A 24,553-nucleotide genomic window follows, 5' to 3' on the forward strand; every position below is an offset into this window, starting at 1 on the left:
TCCAACTCTGTACATCTGTATGCATCCAGCTGTGCCACCCCGCTTCCCAGGCGCACTCCTCCTCCAGCCCCAGTCAAGCAGCTCCGCTCCATCTGGAGTTCCTCTTGCCAGAGCTTGCCTAAGGTACACATGGATGATTTCTAGCCTGTCTGCCCAAGCGAGCGTCAAGAATAAAACCCAAATAGTGCAGCTCGTGATGTAACAAAAAGAGAATGTTCACCGCTAAGCATGCTTGGTTTTTTTGTAAACACTCCGGATTTTCTGAGTTCAGAATTGATGTCAAACTGGTTTTGGCGACCAGGAGTGTGAATGCTTGATGTTGCTGCTGCCTTGTCCTAAATTCTCCCGGGTTGGTCTGACCTACAGCACAGTTGCAGTCAGAGCTGCATGGGCACAGCAGCTCTGTAGCTGAGACTTTTTTTTGTGAACATTACAGCCCTTGTGGTGATATGTACGTCTAGCTGATCAGTTTGGTATCACTGAGCAATCTTCTTCATTTTCGTCCTCCTCAAGCATAAATCTGATGAGATGCAGTTGACAATTTCCGTATAACTTGGTGGGGAACTAGTATAGACTATTATTTTTAAACATTTGTAAGCATGGTATTTATTACTTCAAGAAATGTTAGGATTTTAGGGGTTTTTTTTGGGCAATTAAATCCTAGAGACAAAATGCCTTAAATGCTTCATAAATAGGAAGTGCGCACCTAAATAAATACTTTTTACTGTATATGGTTCCTTCTTTAATAACTGGTGTTTTTTAAACTTATTTTAGGAATGTAGGAAAAGGCACTGTAGCTTATAACTCTATTTCAGATTCTTCCTGTTTTAAGCAAGAAACTGCAAGAACCTGTAAATGGACATTTATTTTTTTTCTTTGCTTTTTATAGCTTGTACCTCCATTTAAGCCACAAGTTACATCTGAAACAGATACAAGATACTTTGATGAAGAATTTACAGCACAGATGATAACAATCACTCCTCCTGACCAAGGTAAAGTTTTCCCAAATGTTGCCCACTATGTTCTCCAGAGGACCAGAAATAATTTCCTGTAATGTTACCTGGTCTCTAGACCATGTGAAGAAGCATCAGTTTAAACTTGCTGGTTTTCCATGTATGTATTTGACCAAGAAGTTAGTAAACTGATGTGAAACTTTCCCCGTCTTTCCAGTTTGGGAAATGAAAAATGTGTTTTAGAAGATAGTGAAATTATTCATACTGTTGTCTTTTCCAAATCTGCACATTCCCACTGGAAAATAATTCTGTTCATGAATTTTGTGTGCGTACATCTGCACACGCCCTGTGTGAACGCGAGCAGTTGATTGAGTGTGGATTAATGTCTGCATTCAGTCAAAATACATTTTATTTTCATGGTAACTGAGCATGTTTGATGCTCTGAAATAACAGTTGCCAGAAATTCAGAACACCGAATATGGATTTAAGCAATGCAGGTCCTAGCAATTTAAATGGACATCTGAACAGCTGTTTATATAGAGGAATCTGAATCTTCTGTGATGCCCATGTAATGGGGTGAGATTTAAGCCTTCCTGTTTCTTTGTCCTTTCAAGTTGTGGAAGAAAAAGGCGACAGTGACATTTTCTGAAATAACTTCACTGTGCATTATCTTATTGTTTGTTTACTTAAAAAGGTAGCAAATGTTGCCTACTTTTTTTTTTTTTTCCATTTTTCAGATGACAGCATGGATTGTGTAGATAACGAGAGAAGACCTCATTTTCCTCAGTTCTCTTATTCAGCCAGTGGAACCGCTTAATGTTTTGCAATGTTTTCCTGTTCAGAAACAAAACAGACTGCATTTTGGGGACCGTACTTCAATGGACACTAGAGAACTTTCTATATTATCTGAATTACAAACTGTGTTTGTATTACAATTTAGATGAATTTGTAGGAAGCCTCACAGATTCTGTATTTAAAACAATTCTTTGATGCATTTTTGAGAAGGAAAACGAATCCATTCTTAAAGTATTACGTCAAGGCTTTTATGCTGAATGACCATAGGTTTTTAAGAATATACACCAAAACTGTTTACTTTAGAAATAATTAAGGTATTCAACATATCAGCAACTCTGACCAGAAAATTCCCTTATTTTATTTATTTCATACAGTTCATTATCTAAATATAGAATCTGCACTCTGAACAATTAGATTTATATAGGAAGATATAAGACTTTAGTAGCTAGTGCAATAATATAAGCAACAAAGTGAACAAACTCTGGAGGGTTAAAGTTCAAACTCATTTTGGACAGCAGTGAAGTGTCATCCAACTCCAGAAAACCGACTATAGGAACAGCATTAATGGCCTCAGTGAGGTAAATCAAAAAGCAAAAGTTATTTTTGTTATAACATCTGCTACAAGACATTACATATCAAACAATCCAGTGGAATTGCCACGTTGTACAGATGAGTATTCCGTTCTAGACAGTGCATTTAATTATTCCATTTGCGTAGGGTTTAGGAATACTTCACAGGATTGGCTTCTCAGAACCTAGAAACCGCTTGATCTACCAATCTAATACAAAATGCAACAACGCAAAATCACCCACTTTCACCACTGTGTAAAAATGCCATACAGGTCTACGTGAGAAATCAGCTTGGTGAGCGAGTCAACCAGACAAAAGTACATTTTGGCACTGAAGTAATGACTTGTTGCCGCTTTTTTTTTTTAATGAAAAGATATATGAATATATATAAACACTTAATGATTTTTTGCATCATGCCAGATCATTTCTTTTTTCTTGAGTGTGCATTAAAGGTATCAGCCAACAGTTCATGGTGCCTTCTCACTCTTGAAGATTCACTTTAACAGTGTTTCCCATGTATAAGAAAAAAAGCTAGGTTGAAACTTCATATGTGTTTGAATAATAATGGTGTTCAAAAGTGAATTTTTTTTTGTTTGTTTTTCATTTTTAATCTTAGTGGAAAATTCCCCACACCCTATTTTTGTTGTATCATGTTTCTTTGTAATTTTCATAAAAGCAGTCTTACTCTGTCTCTGCTGCGAATGAATTTATTCCATTGTAGGTTGCGTTCTCTTAAATTGCTTTTTTTTGTTTTTCATTCTCTTTGACTGTATAAACAATGATGACATGTACTGCAGTTAACTAGCATTTAATTTTTTTTTATTTGAAAGGGAGTATGTTATGAAAACCCTCGCTTCCCCTTTCTATCAGAAACTGCTGTGTTTGCACAGAGAGCCCATCATCTTGACTCTTTTTTTAACAACGTTCAACTCTAGTATTTTTACTCATGATATGAAAGTTTCCCTCAAAATACTTAAATAAAAATTGCTTTAACAAGTTAGGTCCTTATTTCTTGTGGTAGGAACCTTCTGAATTTGTAGGGATGCCACAACTGCTCCAGTTTCTCAACTCTGATGTTCACATCACTGAGGGATTTACGTGTTTCTGCACCTCCTCAGCTGTTTCATCTCTGTGCTGATCATTATGCAAAGATAATTTTGGAAAATGTTTGTTAAAACAAATACACCCAATGCCAGGAATAGTTTGTCTTGAGGTGAACGAGGACAGGCCTCACTTTGCTGTCCTCCTGATGCCAGTGAGATTGTGTTACTGAGGCCCTAATCTTCAAAGGTATTTCTATTCCAGTCACTTGGGTCAGTGTACAATATATAACACTGCATTTCCTTTCTAGGGACTAATACTAATCGCTTCTAGGAGGTAGCTATACAAGGCTGGAATGTCCTTTTTCAAACAAGAATACCGAGAAAAATACAAGAACGTCCAAGAACAACTGCAGTATGCTTCAAATGAAGCACAGAAGTTGCAACTGTAGTAAGCCGTTAAACATCCAAAACACTTTTTGATTCAAGGAATAGGCCGTAATTCCCAGTAGAATTTACTGCACATTTTATGCAAGGAGGGAACATGAAAGGAGGGATCTGTGTCTCTGTGGAGGAAACCTTGCACTGACGCTGGACAGCCTGTCCCCTTCTGCGAGTCTGACCTCCTAACTGCTCTCCTTCTGCTTCCAAGCCTTCATCTGAGTTTGCAGCCAGCCTGGGGATGAAGTCCAAAGAACTCTTCTGCAAGTCTACAAGCCCTGACAAGTTCTGAACTAACACACTTCGTGCATCCAAATATAGGCAATACGGATGAGCAAAGGTTACCATCGTCTGCCCCAGGAAAATCTGGTCTTCCAAATGCAGGAACAGACATGGATCGGGTTGTTCTTTTGAGGCTGATTGTGTCTCAGAACAGTGTTTTTCTGCCAGTTGTTGCTAATGGACTTTTGGTTTAATTCCTATATAGAAAATGGAACTTAAAAAAAAAAAAGAACCCTGCCAAAAAAGTCTGGGAATGTTAGTATTGTTAGCAACGGTGAGCTGTGAGGGCCACACACGAATGCAGGGTCTTCCGGATACTTCCCCTTATTCTGCCTGTGATTATTCAAAACACCTTGCCTGTTGTCTGTAATTGAATAATTACCGGTGTTACAGCTGTCTGCCTGCAAACGTAAAGTGTGTTTTTCAAATTTTGATTTAGCGCAGAAAATGGAGAGTAGCATATCCATCACTGTTGGCATCCTTTTGTCTTTCCCTACCTATCCCAAAAGTCTGTGACCTGAGTGCCATTCTCCTCGGATTGCTTTTGTACCATATATGCAGAGGCTGCTTCCATTAGATCTTTTATTTGAAAACCCCAGACTTTTTTAATTATCTGTTAGCATATGTATGTTACAGCCCAGGAACTTGGTTGTAAACTCAGGTTGGGAGAAAACCAGAAAAAAACCCCACCTTTGCAAGAGCAAATAAGTAACATGCAGTTCTCTGTGTGCCTCTGGCTGGAGCCAGAAGACGAGGTCAGCTGAGCACTGGTGGAAGCAGAGATGCACTGCTGCTTGGGGTTGAGAGACATTGGCAGAAGCCAGGTAATTCTGCAAATCCTATTTTATATTCTCTCGTGTAACTAAAACATCCAGTACAATCCCATTAGGAAATGGCAGGCTCTTTTCCCTTTAAACTGGGCGAAGATCAGTGTGGTTAAAGCATTCCCAACTCTGCACAAAGTATCATCTCTCACCCTGCACAATAAAATAAACTGCTCTTTGTTTTTCTGCCTACACCATCACCTCTCCAGAATTTGTTCCCCGTTTTCTACCTGAGAAACAAGTTACGATAGTTTTTGGAGGCTTGAGGGTAAAACTTTCCTTGATTGTTTGAATTTGGTGATCTTTGCTTTAAGTGGGGGTGAATTTTCTCATCTGCTACTTTGGATTGCTTACGTGCATTTAAATGCTTGGTACGAGAGTACCATATTCTTCATACTCCTAAGTGTTGGTGGGGCTTTTAAAATCTTTGTCAGAGAAAATACCCGTTGCATTTTTAGAGAGCGTACGCTAAGTCAGATTTTTATCTCCAGTATCAGGATTTAGGATGGTGGCCCCAAATTAGAGGTTGCAACGTATAGCAGGTTGCAGATGGAGTTGCAGATGGAGTTGCAGAGGAGAAGCCCACACGTGTAAAGTGTCTGCGAGAGTTGCATGGGTTTTCTGCCTGAGAAGTTTGGGAAATGACAAGTTAGGAGGAAGGTTTGATTTGTTTCACTGTATCTGAAAGAGCTTCAGAGGTAAAAACACATTTGAAGAAATGGGCGTATGGAAGAGGATCTTGTTTCTTCAGTGTTGCAAATGAGTGTTTGTCTTCCACTTTTAGCTCAATTTTCTTAATAACAGGGAGGTTAATTGCCACTAGAAGTAAAATGAAAAGAACACACAGTGCCTATAGCAAATGGGAGCTTATTATCCCCAATGCAGCTGAGTGTACAGACATTTGGTAGCTCTGTCTAATGGAACATATGTTGCATTCTAATCAGGTGGTGACTAGTTGCTCTCTGTCTGAAATAATTTTAAACAAAAACCATTTTATTATAGTAGTCCCTGTGTGTCACTTTTTTTTTCCCCACTTTTTAAAATTTTTATTTCAGGTTTTTTAACTGCTGGTCACCATTCTGGTTCTGTGAGTGTGGTGTGTTCTTTCTTGAGGACCAGGTCAAGGACTTTGTATGTGAAAACACTTCCCTCTGTGGTTTTTCAGTGCTTGTAGCTCGGTTCTCAGTTTCTCTTTTGCTGAAGCACTGCTTCACGTGGTTGTCTGCCTGTAACTGCTCACTGCCTGTTTCTCTAGAGATGGACTTTACGAACTTCTTCCTGCGTTAAATGTAACCCGGGTCTATGCTAAGATTCCATTTTTATCAATTTTTCCACACTGTTTCTTCATGTCTTCTGTCATATTACCATAACTGCTTGTATTTTGCATTTTCATCAGGACTCTGAGTTTGTTTCAAGAAGGTAATGACAACACGGACAGTGGTTGCTTTATTTTCTGAATTCTGAGGGTCTCTCCAATTCTGCACATTTTTAAAATAATACATAACCTTCACCCCAGAGAAGATATTATAATTGATTACAAGAGTGAAAATTTTTCACAGAAATAGAGGAGACACAATCCTTACCGCAAATGTTGTGATCTTTAGTTATTTGTAAACGCTGCCGTATCTATTTCCTTGCACTATTACGTTCTTATAGCACAGATGCTGTTAGCCAGAAAGTTGTTGTGTAGTACTGAGAAAACCTGCATCAGAACAAAAAATAGATTTTGTGATCTTCAGCACAGTGCCTGGGAATTCATCAAAGTTGGATTAAAATGATCATAAAATGCATGCTTAAACATTATATTGATTTGGAAAAAAGCAAGACCAGTAATAGTGTTCTGCCTTCAGCTTACTGAAGCACAGTGATTGGAAGAGACAGGACTCCTTTGGGGGAGTCTTGCTGGCCATGCCCGCAGCAGAGGCACTGGGCTAGACCGTCGCCAGCAGTCCCTGCCCACCTCTTCTAGATGTAAACGGTGTACGTCCTGGATTTGAGAGCACGTGCTTTAGTGAAGGAGGTTCTTAATGGGTTTTGCTCTGTTGTCTCTGGCGTGTGTTTATACTACTGACTGACATGACCCGTCTGCTCCTTTCATACAATCTGTGTGACTCAGCACCAGCCTCGCTTGCTTTGAGATGCTTCCAGTAGTACAAATCCCACATTTTTCTCATTTTGTTTTATGTCATTGGCTTGGGTCATCCCAAGTTCACTGCACTTACTGTTTTAAGCAAAGTATGTGTCTTTGTTGAATTCATACACGGTTTATTGCATTACAGTTTTGTAAGTAATTTTCTCCGGGACTTGAGTACATTGTCAAGTCACTTGCAGAACTGGAGGTTGTGAGTGCATTCCTCTACAGCAGGAGCACCGACAGTTGCCTTTGCATTGCTTGAGATGGGTGCAGGCAGGCTGGATATTCCAGGTTTCCTTCTGGCACAACTAGGAGAGAACACCCCGAGTGATATTTACTCTTTTGAGTGAAGGATGATGTCTGCTTTGTGTGGGGCTTTGCACCCTAACAGGACCTGTGGCCATTTCTGAAAGGCTACATTAACAGCATCACCACTGGGCACTTTCATCTCTGCTTGGTTTTGGTGGTTGCAGCTTTTCCTTTCCACAGGGTCGTGCCCAAAATCAATTCCTTTAACGTTCTTTTCACCTGTCTGACACAGGTCACTCAGAAATTGTTTCTAGTGCAGGCAGGAGGTGCCAGCTCCCTTAAGGTGGCCGGTACCTGGAGCTTTGAGCTCTACCCCGTGGATTTCCGTACGCTTCCAGTTTGCCAGCTGCTGTTCAGAATGCCAGTTTGACTTTGGTCTCCCGACAGAACTGAACCCAGCAGCTCACCACATGTCAGCAGCCCCGGAACGGCTGAGGGCAAGGTCTGCGATGTAGAGGCTCCTTAGCCTGAAAGTGGCTTTTTATTCTTAATTCAGTGAAGTGCAAAGCTGAAGAATGATTGCAACACCTCTTCCCACACACATGCCTGGCATGTGGGGACGATACAGCATTTGAGTGATTTTTTTTTTTTTCCTTTTTTTAATAGCAAGTGAACTTTTACATAATGTATTTGCTAAATTGCTTCAATGATTTTAAAGGTTTTACGGATGTGCAGAACGCTCAAAGCATAAGCCTTTTAATGAACTTCAATAATGAAAATGGAGTGATACTATTCTTAAATGGTTGCAGCATATAGTAAGCTTTCCATATGATATGGTTGGCTGCTGCAATTTCTGATATTATAGGGGGAAATGAAACTAAACAGGACGATGGGAATACCTGCTGACTGTCCAGTAAGGAGTGTAAAATGAAACTGGATAAAACAAAGTGGAAAGAGCAAGGTCACTTGGTGCAACTGCAGACTGGAAAGTTGCAGAGGAAGGGAAGAAAGCAGAACAAAATGTACTTATTTACACAGGTGAGGTTGTCATAAATTTAATGTGTAACTAAGATAAAGGGATTAAACTTAGTATGTCCCTTTACTTGATTGTAAAACTTGAAACCACATTACCTTTCCAAAGTTTTACTTTCTGTGCCCATTTGCTCAGCTGTTAAGGAAGTGGAGATCAAAGGTGACTGCTTGTTTTAAAATGGATTATTATTTTTTTTAATTCTGGTAAGCAGCTCATGGAGTTGTGATGAGGGTGGTGCCTCCTGGGCTGCCCACTAGTTTCCCAGGTAGCTTGGAGAAACTTGTCACCTCTGTGCTTTGTTGGCGGCAGGACAGGTATCCTAAGGAGATGGGAAAGCACTGAGGTTGACTGATGGAGTTGGTGTGAGTGACACGGTGGTGTCTGGGGTTCTGCTGTGCAAAACAGTCATGTCAGCTATTTTTTATTCGCAGTCTCTCAATAAATAAAAACACAGGCACGTGTTGCAAGAAAGGAAAAGTCCACAAGGATACTTTTCAAACATGGAAAAAACCCTAGATACACCAATTTTTCTAACAGGTTTAGCTGAAATGTTCACGGTACCGAGATGGAACTGTGCACACATGACACGGGTGTGCAGACTGGTGGAGGCCCCGAGCACCCGAGGGCTGCCAGAGAGGAAAGCTGTAGCAGCACAAAGAGGCTTCCAACTCCCCATCTGGAAAAATCCCCCGCAGGAGCCCAGGCAGCGGCAATGCCATCTGTCTGGCTGCTGCAGAGCCCATCTCCTTCCTCTCCTGGGAGCTGGGGAAAAAAGCTGGGATGTGGAGGTGGGCTTTCAGTTCCCCGCTGCATGGAGGTTGGATGCAGATTGCTGGGTGTTACCTGTAGAGACCAGGCTGCTCTATTCTGTCCCCTCTCCCCTTTTTTTAGTCAAGTTTGTCTGAATTTCAGTTCTCTTTATTTCACCTTCTGACTTTTTTTCTTTATGACACCTTCCTCCTTCCCCTGGCAAGAAACAAGGGATTTCTTCTTCCTCTTCTCCCAGCCTTCTCCCATTCTTTTTTATGCCTTCTTAGCTTATTTCAAATCTTCATCTGCAGTCCCTTCTAGAGTTCTATTATGAACTGACATAGTATCTCTTACTTTAAATATTTTCTTTTGGGCAGTGTCCTGATGCTGGATGCTCCTTGAGTCACTGGGGAGACCTGAGAGACCCAACATACAGCTAGGCTCCCTTTTCAACAGTACAAGGAAGCTGAAAGACTCCCTTTCCTTGGTCTCTCAGACAAGTGCAGATTTAATGACCAAAAGGAGGAACAGCAGTTAAAGCCTATAGTGCAGTCCTTCTCCCATCAGCACTACCTGGTGTGGCACAGGAACTGGGAGGAAGGCCTGGCAGTGGCCTGCAGTGCAGGTCAGGACTGTGCCCACTGCTGGTCTGGCTGTGGTGGCTTTCCTAGAAGGTACAAAATAAGACAAACAAGTATTTGACTTTAGGGATGGACATACTAGCTGTACTCTATCAATGACATCTTATTTTGGATACTACAGTTCCTTAATGCAAAGCTGGGTGAGTTAATCTTGTTATCCGACCAAAACCTATAGGACTACTTTACATTGACTATAGAACCTGCATCCTCAGGGTTTCCTGTAGAGTCTTGACTGATGTGTTATGGCATGAATACCAAAGAAAACAGCATGTCTCCCATTGAGTTTTGAAGTGATTTATTATTCCTGTTGATATTTTTAACATCCTTTCTACTGCAGAAGCACACCTAGAAATATCTAGGGTAAGAAGAGGAGATAACTGCCCAGCACTTTTTGTCATTCACTCCTGTTTCTTCAGCAGAGTTAGAAGGGAGTTGGTAGCTTTCAGAAAATAAATCTGGTCATCCCTCACTGTCTGGCATCTATTTCTGTTCCAGCGCATCCCTAAATTTGTGTGGTTTTACTGATGGTAAATGTACGATACCTGAAGAAAGCAAAACAGACCCTTCCTCTGCCCTTTTTCTAGCTTATCTTTTCATTATGGTGTAACTGTCAAGCTTAACCTATCCGGAGTTCTTATAAAAATACAGTTAAATCCCTGATAAGACATTGACTGAAAATTGCTGCTGTAAAGACATTTACATATTTTTTTTAACTCTTTAAAACTCATAAACTCTTTAAGAACTCTTTAAAATCTGGAAACCTAACACCAGCCTTCTTCACCATCCTCGAGTCCACTGCCTTGGTCTGCAGCCTGTACATCCTGAGACCTATTTAATCCGCTTTTCTAGCGGTGTGAAAGGCTTGCAGTCTGACTCAACAAAATGGGTTAAACTCTCAGATGTAAGACTTATCATGTCCTTTCCCATCCTACTTCTGCAGAACCACCGAGGCTTTCCATCTCCAGCGCCCATCCCTCATTATCCCCTGGGACCCCACTGATCTAATTTTCTAAGAGGAACTGGGGGAAGTCCTGCCAGGCAGCTCTGTGGAAGTTGCCCAAGAAGTTTCAACACCCTATTCCTGGATGATACTGTCCCATCCTATAGTTACCCTGCTTGGCTCCAGCTAGTCTGCAGATGCAACTTCAAAATAAAATCAAGACAATATAACCTCCATACCACTCCTCCCCCCCCCCCCCGCCCTTATTTAGGCAGCTGAGTGAAATGCAAACATATGGACTCCATAAATTCTTTTGTGAATGGCCCTGTGTTAAATATTCAGCCAAAGCAATGGTTATCATTAAACAAATAATGACAACACCAGAGCGTAACACATATGCAGGATGAGACCCTCAGCTGCGTAGCTCAGCTTGCCTGAATACACCAGGCTGGTTTACACCAGGCTTGGTGTTCGTGCAACCAGCTAACTGCTACAAAACCGACAGGGAATCCACACAATCCTCTTGCAAACCTTAAAGAAGCACTCTGGCAGCTCACTAAGCTCTGAATGAAATGATGCTTTGCAGTGTTTGCAGAAGAGCGGTGCACGATAGCAAATCTTTCAATAGACAGCATAATCAAGAATGTAGCCACAGCAAAGCAAACCAGACTAAAACTACTGAAATAAAATACTGCTGGAGACAGGTTTAAATATAGACTGACTCAAAAGCATGTGAAGAGCAGTTCTACTGCTGGGGCAAACTGTCTCTCAGTAATATGAAAGGCCATAGGAAATGTGTCAGACTAGTTTGCTGCAACAAACACACACACACGCACACCCTCTCCGGCCTACTGAATTTTTTTTTGGTAATTGATGGTAAATTCTTACGTACAATCTAGATATTCCCAAAGCTTTCTGAACAGTAATGAAACTATAGAGCACATTTACATCAAAACAAATATCAAAATAATGATCTTAAATTTATGGCACACCTTCCAAGGAGCTCAGTTCATAGCACTTTTGCTTGTGCGGCATCTGACCAGATTGTCAAAACCCATTCTTACAGGGTGCTGCAGGGTACTATAACTTAAGTGATTCATGCATGCAGCTGTTGGAACTGCTTGTTGGGTTGTGAAAAAGCTCATGGTGCCAAGTGCTGATCTAAGAGAACTCAGATCTCCCTCAGCCGCCTCAGCTCTGAGTAGTTACTGAACAACAGATGGTAGCATGAGTTAAGCAAACTCAGAAAATATTCTGAGTGGAGGAATAAAGTTAAAAGCCTCGCAAGAACTGAAATTCTCGAGAAAGTACAGAGAATGAGTGTCGAGGCTTGAAGTAGTTTTCATGTCCAAGCGATGTACACCTCTGAACAGGGTAGTCTCATTTCTGACAGTGTTTCTGAAGCACTCATTATTATGAAAGTTTTCATTGAACTTGGGCAGAAGACCCTACCTGTGAAATTAATATTACAGACATTTCAGATAGATACAGCTCAAAGCCACAACTCTCGCATATTAAACTATACTTGCACTGTAAAACACAACCACAGACAGTATCTGGCACTAAGGAAAAGATGAAAGAACCCCAAATCACATAATTTTGCAGCAGATTACAAGCACTGGCAGAATCATGAGCTTCAAGGATCTCTTCAGCAGAGCAGGGACAGCGCTACACTTCCGCAAATGGAAAACTTACTAGTGTAAGCGTGACCAGAAGTGCACAAGCTTTTGCTGCATCCATCAGCAGCATCAGCACAGAAGGGACTAAGTCAGTACAAGATGTAGGAAAAAAAGGTTATAGCAATGATCCTAAACACAAATACGTGGATATATAAAAGTGCATGGAGTAAACAAAGAGTGGGAGACTTGTACCAGTGAAGAGGGAAAGTCCCTCTAACTTGGTTTATAGTAACTTCTAGTTCTTGCTCTCACTAAGTGCACTCCAGTACTGGATAGGCGAGGAACAAGAGGTATTTTCAGGACTTACAGATGCTTGTGTTGAACAGTGCTGATGATACAAACTCACATGAACAAAGCAGGTTTCTACAGGCCTTCTTTGCTCCACATGATGGCTGAATAAGAAAGCTCTTCAATTCATGTGAAAATCTGAACCCATCTAAATACACAGGTATCTTAAACCAGTGCTCAGTGCTGTAAGTAGCAATACATGTGACTACACCCAAATGAGACCAAGTTCTCTCATTTTCAGAGAAGTGAGGACTTCCAGAACAACATGGAGTTCAACCACTCAGCAGAATATGAAACAAGGTATGAAGGAAGTGTATTTGAGCTGGCTTTCTTCTTTTAACATTTTTGTGAGACCACCGTGAAAATTTGCATATTGAGTATGTATTTTCAGCCTTACATTTTACTATGCTTTAATTCCTTATACTTCATCCAAACTGACAAAAGTCCTAGGTTTCTAAGCTTGTTTTTACTGGGTTTAAAAACATTTTAAAATCTACTTTGGGGCAGTAAATGATCTTGCTATCATGGAAAGAGAAATCAGAGCAATCAGATTACTCATTTAGTGAGGTATTACTCAGTGCAAGAAAGCGTGGGAGAGTCTAGCTCCTAAAATGAAACTTGCTGGGACAGAGATGCAGAAAAGTGCATTAATTTGTGTATGCAAGCTACTTAGTTGAAAAACTAGTTAGTTATTTAGGCTTAGGTATCTATACTCTGTGGTGCTGCACTCTACAGCACAACCCACCAAAACACTTAAGGATATGAGTAAGTTTCATCATATCAGTAGTTCTAGCAGAGTAAACAGGATGTAAGAGTGGACATACTCCAACCACATATCCTTTTACCAGTTCCTCATTTCTGACAGCTAGCAGTATTCAATGCTTAGGAGAGTGGCAGCAGAACGCAGCAGGTCTAAGAGTGCTGAGGAGTTTCAACAGTACTATAAATTCCTACATGCATTCAAAGCACCATACGTGAACATACAGCCTTGCAATCCCCAAAATATCGTAAAATACTTGTGGTTTTGATAGACTGTGAAGGCCACAGACATGCCCTTTCTGTGAACTGGAAGTCACCAGGCTTCCTGTCTATTAGCGTTGTCTCTGTGCTGTGGGGTCCTGAGGACAACTACAGCCTCTGTGTGCAACAGGAACGCCTCCAGACTCATGCTGCCTCTGCTCTTGCTACTGCAGCCCAACACCACTTGCCTTTACCACAGCAAGGACACACTGTGACCGAGGCCCTTTTCCGCAAAGTTGTCTTCCAGTCAGCCAGCACCCAGACTGGGCTATGGATGGAGCCACCTTTCCCCAGGGCAGGACTTTGCACTTGCGCTCACCGAAGCCAGAAGGCCCATCCAGGAGGCCCCTGCCAGCCCACCCTATGCCTTGTTGAGGCTCCTGTGCTGCCCCTCTTCACGTACTGACCAGTGCCCCCAAGCCGGCACCACCCAGGGACGGGCTACAGGCCTGCTCTGTCCCATCGTCCAGGTCATTGGCAAAGACATCCAATAGCATCAGCTCCAGTGACAACCCCTGAGGAACGCTACTGGTAATCAGCTGCTGGTTGGGTTTGCCCTGCCTGTCACAGCCCGTGGTGTCTGACAGTCCAGTGAAGCTTCTACCCACCTTACAGTTCACCTGTGCAAACCATACCTCTCCAATTCGGCTCCTACAACAGTACTTTGGGGGACTTGTGTTGAAAGCCTTGCTAACGTCAAGGTGAATGACATCCATTTCCTTTACCTGGCGATGTTCAGTTAGGTCAGTCAGACATAATTTGCCCTTGACAAATCCGTGTTGACTGTTCCCAATTATGTTCTTGCCCTTCACGTGCCTGGATGTAGTGCAGGACACAGCTTTTGTGAGGATTCACACTATCATCTTCCTGCGGACTAAGGTCAGACTGACCAGCCTGTAATTCCTCAAATTCTCTTCAAAGAATGGCACAACCCTCACCTTTTCTCAGTCATGAGGACCATCCCCAGTTGCCTCTGCCATTCAAAGGCGAAGGACAGCAGCCTTCCAGTGAGGATAGCCTGCTCGCCCAGCACCCTCCAGGACATTTCAGAATCCAGCTTTACAGTCCTACTATTGGCACAGCAGTCACTGTACTTGTCCACATCTTTATGAGAAGCAACTTGTATGTGATATGTTAATTCGATGTAACAAAATGTGCATGTGACATAAGGTGTTTGCATTTGGGTTGGTTTGGGTTTGTTTTTTAAGAAACTAGTGATATAACTTACATATTGTCTGGCACATACATACTCTTGTTTATGATACTGATACCTTAAAATTCAAAGAAAAAAATAATGTGTTCAATTTATGTTTGTGCATATGATTTACATTTTGCTTTTGTCTTTGCAGACAGCAAAATGGTCCATTTTGCATTTCAGGCTATGTTTTATGAATGGTACAAAGTATTTTTGCATAAAAATCAGTTTTGGAAGCATTTGGTTTGGACCTACAGATTTATAAGGGGGATATTTTAAACACACCCCCCCCCCTCCCCCAGCAGTCCAATTATAACAGTATCAATCAAGCTGTAAGGACTTGAGAAAAAACTAAGCACTTGAGTAACAATCTACCCAAAACTAACATAGTGATGCCACCCTGTGGCTATAACATGAAACTTCTACTGAAAAGGTAGGATGAATAGTTATGTTTTATCTTAAGTCTCTAATCAGATTAAAGTGGACTTCGGCACAAGGAGCCGCTGGCAGGTTTTGGAACCTTCAGTACAAGTTTAAGAGCATGTGTATGTAGAACAGATGAAGATAGTACCTGGTGAAACTGCGTTGATTTTGACATTGCTGTGCAGGTTATCAGGTGGACATCTGGCCCCACTGCCTACAACTGTATTTGTCAGGGAAAGAAACAGAAAAAGATCTGTCTCTTACAGAATAAGTGACAACAGAACGAATGAGAAAGAGATCATGACTTCAGCCATTAGAGTAAAACAATGTAAGAAAATTAAATAAATCTTAAAGTTTAAAATAAACCCTATAACCACAATGTGTTTAAGCAATAATAATCTCTGCAATAGATAAGTAATATAACATCTATCATTAGGTTTTAATGGAAATCACAACCATGAGAAGTAAAACCCTGTAATAAAAGTGTAAACTATAATAATTTGATTCCAGCTGAGGCTTTTCCTTAAGGAAAAAACCAAAATAATAAAAGCCCAGAATACACAACACTAGCAAATATCATTAAAACTTGTAGTATAATGGTAGCAGTTCAAAATACAATGAACTATAAAAAGTATATTTCAATTTCTTTAGAAAAAAGTATCTATACAAAAGAACAAGATAGAAGAGTTATGTATAACTGTGACAGTCATTAAAATATTATAGAATATACAGTGTCTGATCACTTTCATGCTATAGCATTTTTAATAATTTAAAATAAAAATATTTAGAATAATTTTCCTCCAATTTTCTATCCACAAGCAGCATTCAGTGGTCTTTGAATTACATAGCTCCTATTTATTTTTTAAAGAAGCATTAACATTTTCTGAAGCCTCTTAGCCACTTTTAATAGGTTAACAAATTTGCTTCAACATAAACAAAACACAACGTTCAAAGTTGTGCTACATTCCCCCATAAGATTCAGTAATGAAAAACCCTAAAGAGAGCAGAAGAAACAGCAGAAGGAAACTCAACATCAGGGTACACATGGTCTTTCTTAGCCTTATCTGTCCTCGTGCAAAAGCTTGCTGGAAGAAAGATGCTCTCCTGGAAGAGCCTCCTACAAACCCTCTCATTTCACCTTTGCAAAGCTATAATACCCAACATAATGCAACAAAGCTTGGCGATACAATCTTTGTGCTGCTCTAGCAGTGTTGTTCTGCCCATTGGTAAAGTGCTTCTGTCGGGTGGTTTGAGGTTTTCCTCCCTCTGCTTGGACAACCCCACACATTTCTACAATAGCTTGGGATCTAAGCTTAGTCTGACAATCAGTAGTAAACTGCTCATAGAACAGAGGACAAGCTTGACATACACAGAATAAACTGTGGAGATACACCGCCACACTCTATACTATCTGGAGTTTCCCCAAGCACTGAGGACTTCACGTCCAAGTACTCAGCACTACTGGAATCCAGATGGAAGGTAAAGGCAGCACAAATAGCCAATAGTTGCATCATCTGCCATGATGAAACAATATTACAACTAACCAAAAATTACAAAGGAGCAGTACATCTAAGTTTGTACACATACAGCATAGGTGGGAGTTTAGTATTGGTTAAGTTTTGCTAGGATTCAATTTTTTAATTGAGTCTGATCTTGTCAAAACACAAAACTATCAAGCAACTACTATTAGGGTTCTGCATGGTGAAAGAGAAGTATGTATAATTTGCATAGTGCTGGTATTTTCTGTTGTCTAACCAATTCACCTACAGGCCAGCTGTGCTTTTCAAAACAATCAGGTCTAACAAATCTAGGGACAAAGATACTGTTTCCACTTCTACTTCTTGGTTGCACCTCTTCAGAGAGAATTCAGAAGATTTAAACAATTTGTAGATTGCTGCCACTTCTTAGTATGTCATGCCTGACGGTCACAAATACAGCACAGAAGCAAAGCATGAATGTCTTACCCATATTCATAAAGAAAAAAAGGACCTCATCTTTCACTTACACCTAAATAACTTGGGGTTTGTGCCCCATCCCAAGACAAAATACAGCTGCATCTAGTTATCACCTACTCAGAAAGAGAAAAAAAAGAAAAAAAGGTCATGAATTGGCTACAAGTCAGGGTCCAAATGGATGCTAAAATGAGGAGGGGAAGAGGCTTAGGTGCTGGCTGCATTACACAGAAAACATACTAATCATGCAATGGCACTGGTTAGATTTGTGTCCAGAGATACAATTTTTTTATTTTTTTAGGGTGTCTGGATCATCTATGGAATGGCTCACTTCTCTTGGAAAGCAAACAAACTTCTGACCTGATCTGCAAAACATACAGGAATTACTCACTGCAGGCACAGAACTAAGGTGATTTGTGTAACCACCAAATCTGATCTACCCAGCCAAGAACACAACACTACTATGAGGTATGCATGTAATGGAGAAATGCTAATGAAGGAGGTAACTCAAGTGTATTTGACCTTTTTAATGAAGTTCTTCATAATATTGTATGGTTCTGTTCTAATGCAAATTGTAGATGCTGAAGACTACCCACCTTCAATTGTCCCTAAAGGAATATCTGGTATCTCTGAAACCATACATTTCTAGTATTTACTCACATACTAGGTTTAAAGGAAATTGGTTTATCCTGATCAGATCAGTTGACTTCCTTTTAGACATAAAACTGTGCTCTTTGAGACATATTTCACCAGTAATGATATACAGGCCTCAGAAGAAGTTTCTCATCCATCTGTAAAACCATTACTGTAGGATATTTTCACCCATCAATATGCTGGCTCCTCAGAGGATCTCCTTCCCTTTGAACACCAGGCAAACTTTGATTTTTGACACTTTGCACTGAATAGGAGGGGAAGAACATACAAGAACAACAAAGCACAGTATAAAAACCAATTTCCTGTTCAACTAATAAGCCAGACAATTTATCTGGCTCTCATATGCAGTCCTAGGAGTACCCAATGTACAGCTCTGTGAGCAGTGGCAACAGACAACGCCTTGTGAGTAGGAGTTAATTAGACAAAGAGAAAAATCTTTGGATCTCTCACCCAAAGATTCTTCCCTTCCCGTAAGTTTTCTCTGTAGGAAATATAAAGATATAAAAACAGTCCCCACTCCTACCTCCCATTGTTCATCTAAGAACCGCAGAACTAGAGCAGGAACTTTCCTCAACAGTGAGACTGGAGTCTTTGGGGAGATACAAGCACACGAGAAGCAGCTTTTTCACACCTTCTGAGCTGGTAACCACTTAAAAAAACCCCATTTCTTGCATGTATGATGCACCACCCTGATGCAAGAGTTCACTACGCTGTTCTGTGCTCCTCCTAGCCTCTAACCATTCTCTTCCAGCCCTCCTGCTTTTGTCTTCTCCCAGCTCTTGACTCCGCATCAGGTATCCGTCCTAATGAACAACCATCTTTCAAGAGGTATGCTAGAAGATAACAAATAAGAACTTTAAGCTACAAAATCCATGTCACTGTTTATAGAGGACAGCTTTCTATGAAATACAGCAGTGACTAGATGAGCTAAAAACCCATATCTATCAACTACTCTGAAACATAAATCATTTGTAAACAACATGTCTCATCTCTCCAGGAGCCTAGAAGCAAAACAGTGTTTTCAGTCTCTTGCCCTCGGGAGAGAATGAGGAAAAGCAGATACATACTTAGAGGTTTCAGTTTGAAAAACATGCTTCACTGAAAAACATTTTTGTTCACTGCTTAGAGCTTAAAATGAAACAAAGCCAAGTTTTAAAATTCTTTCCTAAAACTAACATTTAAATGCAGTAACCCACAGATTCTTCCCATTCACAAAACTCAGCTTTGTGTTTTAAGATGATGACCACAGGAACAACATTTTTACCGGCCCTATGATACCTGACAGCTGGGAACTGCACCAGGGATCTGCCATCAGCCTGATAATCTATTACAGTTTTGAAGACACAGATAATACTGTGGAATTACTGCACACTCTAATATTTTTACTACTAGCTCACCTGACTAACATAGACTTTTGTTTCGTTTGGGGGTGGGGACAAGATACATTTTACAGTTGCTCAAAATCAGGACTGGAATAAGAACTAGCAAACCCTCCCATTTTAACCAGCTACAAAGCATGCAGAACAGGGGAAAAAAAAAAAAAAAAAAAAAAGAGTCACCAGCCAGACTATGCTAGCACACAGATGGCTGACGTAGTAGCAAAGTGACCCTCCCCAGGATACCCTAAAGGGCACAAATGCTTTTACAGTGTCTCTGCATAATTACACAAGGTATTACACTGGGGCGAGAAAGAACTTCATCTTGCACCTCACTGTGGCTGATATATCCAGAGCCATGCGCTATGCAGGTATGAAGTAGTAGTGCTATTCAGCAACAGCTATCACCCACCCTTTGCTAAAGCATTTACTGTTCCATTTGGTTAGTTGCAGCATTCTGAAATGTAAAAAACACCCAGTATGCTTTCAAAAGCATGTCAAATAAAGATGTCCCCACAAGAGAATTACATCTCTCAACTTGCATTGCAAGGGCCTTTCAATTTCTTCAAACAGAAATTGCTACAGGAGAGGGGAAGAGGTTAAAAAAAAAAAGTTACTCCACGCAAAACATACTAATCATAGTTGAGAAAACTAGGAAGCATGAGTGGCAGACTTTGCTTTGGGAATTCAGGGCAAATAATTTGAGAAACAGAGCATTAGCTAGGAGTGCCAGGAGCATTTTTTTTTACCTCTCAAATCTGTTCCTTTTTTCCTAGTGTCTGAAATCAGCCACTTAAGTCATTGATTTTCCTGAAGACCACCGTTGTTGTCTTACACGTGGTTGGTTTGCAAAATGGTAAGTCTGGTGTTTTTATTTGTAAACCATAGCAAAAGTAGTAAAAGAAAATTACTTTGAGGGTCTTTCCAGTAGTACTTGATGTGCTCCCACAGCACCAACAATACTAAGCAAACCAGACTCAGCAGCAATGTGAAAGGAAAATGAGGCATGAGCTAGTTTATGGAGATGTACACTTGAGTGCTGACCATTTTTCAGACCACTTCGTGAGCTATTTTTGAGTGGGTATTCAGGACAATATGAAGTTTGCAGTGCAGATGATCAGCTTATACAAACAAGCCACTTTTCAAGAAAGACCTTGCAAGGACAGCACAGGAAAACTAGTCTTTGACACTTAACTATTGAGAAAAGCTTTTCTGCTCCAAGTCTGGTGTACCATTATTCTATCAAAGTTACCATGGAAAGAACAATCGAAACCATTCAAGCTGTCAGTAATCATAAGATGTTTGTGACAGTTTAAAAAAAAATTAACCAGAAATTCCCTCTTTGGAAAAGCCTTCAGGCCTGGCTGACTTTGCCAGTTAGTTTTCTTTTTCACAAAGAAAATGTTGTGTGTCCAGAATAGATTTACACTCACCTGAAAGCACTCAAGGAGCAACTGATTTCTATTCTGATCCCACAAAAGCATGTTCTAGCATGAGCAACAAGTGGAGAGACAATGAATGAATATTCTGAATTCTTTATCAAATAAGGAACACCAGGTAAGAGAACAAAGTGTCCCCTTCCAGATAGGTATATCACAACTAGGGACAAGGAGAAAGTTGACTCGAAATAATCTAGAAATCCTCAAAATATAAAAGTTTATTTAGCTACAATATTAAAAAATACAATATAAAGATATAAAACATAGAAATTTCGTAATTAGTTCACATGCTAAAAGGATTAAGTGACCAGCCGTAAGGAGGAGACTTCATGAAATTTATGGACATCTTAGCAATAAAGGCTATTTCATCAAGTTTCAGACTTGAAATATTGAACAACCATTGCAGAGAACTTGCTCTCCCACATCACCATAACTAGGAAAAAAAAAAAGAAAACCAAAAGAAACAAAGTCAGTGTGTCTACTGTTTCTGCAACATAACAAAGAATGCCATCCTATTCCATTATCAACTGTAACCTCGGGACTCCCACACAGCACACTCAATATTTCTTTATATCATAGAACTGGTAACAATGATGGCAAAAACTTAAGACGACTCCTTGGGAGCATATTCATTTATCACTGGCCAGCATACTATATTGCTGGCAGGAAAGCAAAAGGATTTTTTGCCTCCTAGAACATTTAAATGAGAAGCTAAACTAGACTTGCACTAAGACTAATTAGCCCACTTCACATCGACATCTTATTCTCCATGTTTCAGACAGTTCTACTGCTGCTAAAGCAACATAAGAAGGGTTCCAAGGCCATCATGTGGATGAGCTAGGTATCTTGTTGTGTCTTCGCATGCTACAGCCACTTTTCAGGGTGTAAGTAGTTAAAATAAGCTTAAAATTTCAGAAGGCACTTACTCAATAGTAGAGCACAAAGAACAGGTAACTGTGTTACAGCAGCTGCAGAGCCTGCTGCAGTTCTGGCAGATGAACTGGTCACACTGTGTACACGCTTCCTTGACATCAGCTGTCCTTACACACGATGAACAGGCTTTGGAAACTCCCATGGGTGGAACTGCTAGGAAAAGATGCAATTAAAAAGAGATGTACAGCAAAACACAAAAAGCATCTGGAAGTTCTGAGAACCGTAGAGTGTGGTATCTTCACTCAGCATTAGAGCTACAGGTGGCAGCCCTTTGCAGAACACACTTGCAGGCACCAGCACAGGCCACACTGCTTCCAGCTTCGTTGGTTCTTTTTTTATTCAATAGCAAGACCACTAAGATAGTCAAGCAGACCGTATATGCAACAATTCCTAAATCCAGCAGTGAAGCCCAAATCTAACAGCTCCTTTAAAAAAAGGGGAAATAAAGAAGAACTACAGAGGGACACACACACCCGCCCGACCAGTGCCATGAAGCCCGGGAGACGGAGAGCAGCGCCGGCCGCCTGCCCGCGGCGGAGCCACTCACCCTTCTCCGTGGCGGCAGGCCGCCTCAGCAGTTTCCCGTCGTGGCCGATGAAGAGCTGCTCGCTCCAGCGGCGTCCCGCGCTGCTGTCCTGCGCCTCCCCGCCCGGCTCCGGCGAGCGGGTGACCGCACAGGTGGCGGCGGGGCTGGCGGGCCAGGCACCCTCCATGTACGCCTGGGCGCCCCTGAAGAGCAGCCGCCGGGTCCTCTCTGCCGGCGGGAGAGGAGAGGAGAGGAGAGGAGAGGAGAGTTAGGGGCGGCTTCCCCGCCTCACACCCCGCCGGCCAGGCCCGGGAGGGGGCGGGCAGCGAGGCGCTGCCTCGCCGGAGCGGCCGTTAGGAGGCAGAGGCGGCTGGGGAGGCCTGCGGGCACAGGCCGGGCCCGGCGGGACGGCGGCTCCGGCGCTTCCCCCTCCCCTCCGCCCCCCCCCCCGCCTCACCGAAGACCTCCCGGCGGTACTCCTCGCCCCGCACGCCCCGGCTCAGCTCGCGCAGCCCCACGCGTGTTTTCAGCTGGAGCGGGGCCGCCTCCCCAAAGGGGCAGGAGCGCTTCGGCATGGCGGGCCCGGCACCGCCTCCCACGGACACCGCTTCTCCGTGGCGTAACCCCGCGCCCGGCCAATGGCGGGCGGCAGCGGCGAGCGCGAGGCGATGGGCGGGGCGGGCGATGGTGGTGTCGCCTCAGGCCCGGCCCCGGGGAATCCTCCCGTCCGCTCCCCTCGCCTCGCCATCCTGAGGTGTTTTGGAGCCGGTACCGCTCGGTTCGCTTCGCAGGGTACCCATCGCAGGAAAATTTCGCTTTCCACCGCGTCCCGAGGGCCCGCTGCCGCCCGCCGGGGTTTGTCTGCGGCGCCCGGCCGGCCCTGCCGCTCCACCCGCCCCCGCTCCTCACGCGTCTCGACGGCTGGAAGTCATTCCTCCCTGCGCCCGGCCCTTGGGCCTTTAGAACCCGACAGGACGAAGCAAAACAAGGTTTTGAAACTTGGGTTTGTCAATAAACCCTCGTTCCCCGTTAACATTTTCAGACTCATCTTCCTTTCTGACAGTCCTGCAGGTTACTTTAGTGTTCAGGCTCAGGTAGTTCTTCCTGAAACTTAAACTGCCTGCCACAGTTTTAGCCGTCTAAATGCTGTAGAACCAATGAAAATGTGCACAAGTGCAAGAATTCACTTTTTTTTTTTTTTTTTTTTTTTTAAAACCACCACGGAGGGTGCCCAGCCTCTGTCTGGTCAAGGTGCTCCTCAGCACCTGCTAACACAAGAGCAGACACCACTCATGGCCTCAGCTGGGTTTCAGGGACTGCTCCTCCGTTTCGGTTAAATCACGGAGCTCCCTGAGACTTTCTGCTGTCATTGTGTGACAGGAAATAACTACAGTTAATTTCCTGTTTATATGGAAGCTGTCAATAGCAGCCTAGATGTAGTTTTGCGCATTAAAAGAGTTACTTTCACTTCTAAGTAGCAGTCAGTCTGGTTACTGTGCATAATTTGAAAATACATTGTTTCCCTCAGGGCAAATGAGACCTTTAAAATTGGTGTTGGTGTTCCTGGTACAATGTTTTGTGTCCTTTCAAGAAGGTTTCTGAATTCAAACTTTCACCTGTATGTATGCTAGGATTCTGGAAAAAATCACGACCGAGTATAGGAGTGATTTTTCCATCAGTGAACACCAAAACCATGCTTACACTGGCTGCTGAACTGCTACTAGTTGGCAGGTACAACCACACCAATTTCATACAGGTTAATGTGATTTTTTATTTCTGTAGAGCTATCAGCCCAGCCTTGTGGTCTGTGGAGTGGAAGCTACGGTTGTAATGCACAGTAATTCACAAAAATCCCTTCCGAACTGCAAAGTCTGGCTCCTGCCACGCTTTCTTTAGCTGTGAAGATTTCTACTTTGTCTTTTTCTGCATGTACTTGCAAATGCATGCTTCAAGATGTTCAGCAGACAATTTTCCACTGCACACTGAAACCTCATGGTCTTTTCCTCCTCTCTAAGCATATTTCTATGTAAATATTCATTAGATAGACACTCTGATGTCCCTGAAGCTCCCTGGGGAATATGGAGCCCTGTCAGGATAGAGGGCAGCAGATCACACGTGTTTCATTAAGATGGCGTAGGGTAAGTGTGAATGGAACTCGTCAGAGAATTGGATGAAATTCAAAGAAAAAAAGTTAAAAGCACTGTTCTGCTTGTGAAGAAGGAGTGCTCTGAAATGCTGATCTCAGAATATGAAGCAGATTTGAAAGTGAGCAGTGTGTGCTGTGGCAGTGCTGCTGGTGCTGTCACCAAACGGTAAATTTAAAGGGCACTTTCCCCGAGGGCTGATTACATTTGACGTGTGCCACCGCCACCCCACTGCAGGGCAGATGTAGAAATCTTCTGTTGCAGCTATCTGAG

The 24,553-nt window shown here is 42.1% G+C and overlaps 2 protein-coding genes across 6 annotated transcripts in view; one reads left to right on the forward strand and one right to left on the reverse strand.

Annotated features, from left to right (window-relative positions):
• The window catches only part of AKT1 (AKT serine/threonine kinase 1), a 75,058-nt gene extending 71,745 nt beyond the window's left edge, over positions 1-3,313 (forward strand). For all 4 annotated transcript variants that reach the window (XM_075753430.1, XM_075753429.1, XM_075753432.1 and 1 more), the window contains 2 exons: positions 890-992; positions 1,691-3,313. In XM_075753430.1, coding sequence (XP_075609545.1) covers positions 890-992; positions 1,691-1,770 — 183 coding nt within the window. In that variant the 3' untranslated portion in view covers positions 1,771-3,313. The remainder of the gene's footprint in view (positions 1-889; positions 993-1,690) is intronic.
• Positions 3,314-20,877: 17,564 nt separating this feature from the next.
• SIVA1 (SIVA1 apoptosis inducing factor) lies at positions 20,878-22,775 on the reverse strand. Of its 2 annotated transcripts, none has more exons than XM_075753434.1 (4): positions 22,594-22,775; positions 22,158-22,364; positions 21,604-21,763; positions 20,878-21,110 (listed from the first exon to the last, which is right to left on the reverse strand). In XM_075753434.1, the coding sequence occupies exons 1-4, from the start codon at positions 22,709-22,711 to the stop codon at positions 21,053-21,055; spliced, it is 543 nt and encodes a 180-aa protein (XP_075609549.1). In that variant the 5' UTR covers positions 22,712-22,775; the 3' UTR covers positions 20,878-21,052. The 2 variants fall into 2 exon arrangements, with proteins under 2 accessions (XP_075609549.1, XP_075609550.1); XM_075753435.1 differs by having other exon boundaries at positions 21,604-21,760; positions 22,594-22,772.
• Between the last annotated feature and the right edge of the window lie 1,778 nt (positions 22,776-24,553).

Source organism: Balearica regulorum, chromosome 5 (genome assembly GCF_011004875.1).
Source record: "Balearica regulorum gibbericeps isolate bBalReg1 chromosome 5, bBalReg1.pri, whole genome shotgun sequence".
Classification (NCBI taxonomy): domain Eukaryota; kingdom Metazoa; phylum Chordata; class Aves; order Gruiformes; family Gruidae; genus Balearica; species Balearica regulorum.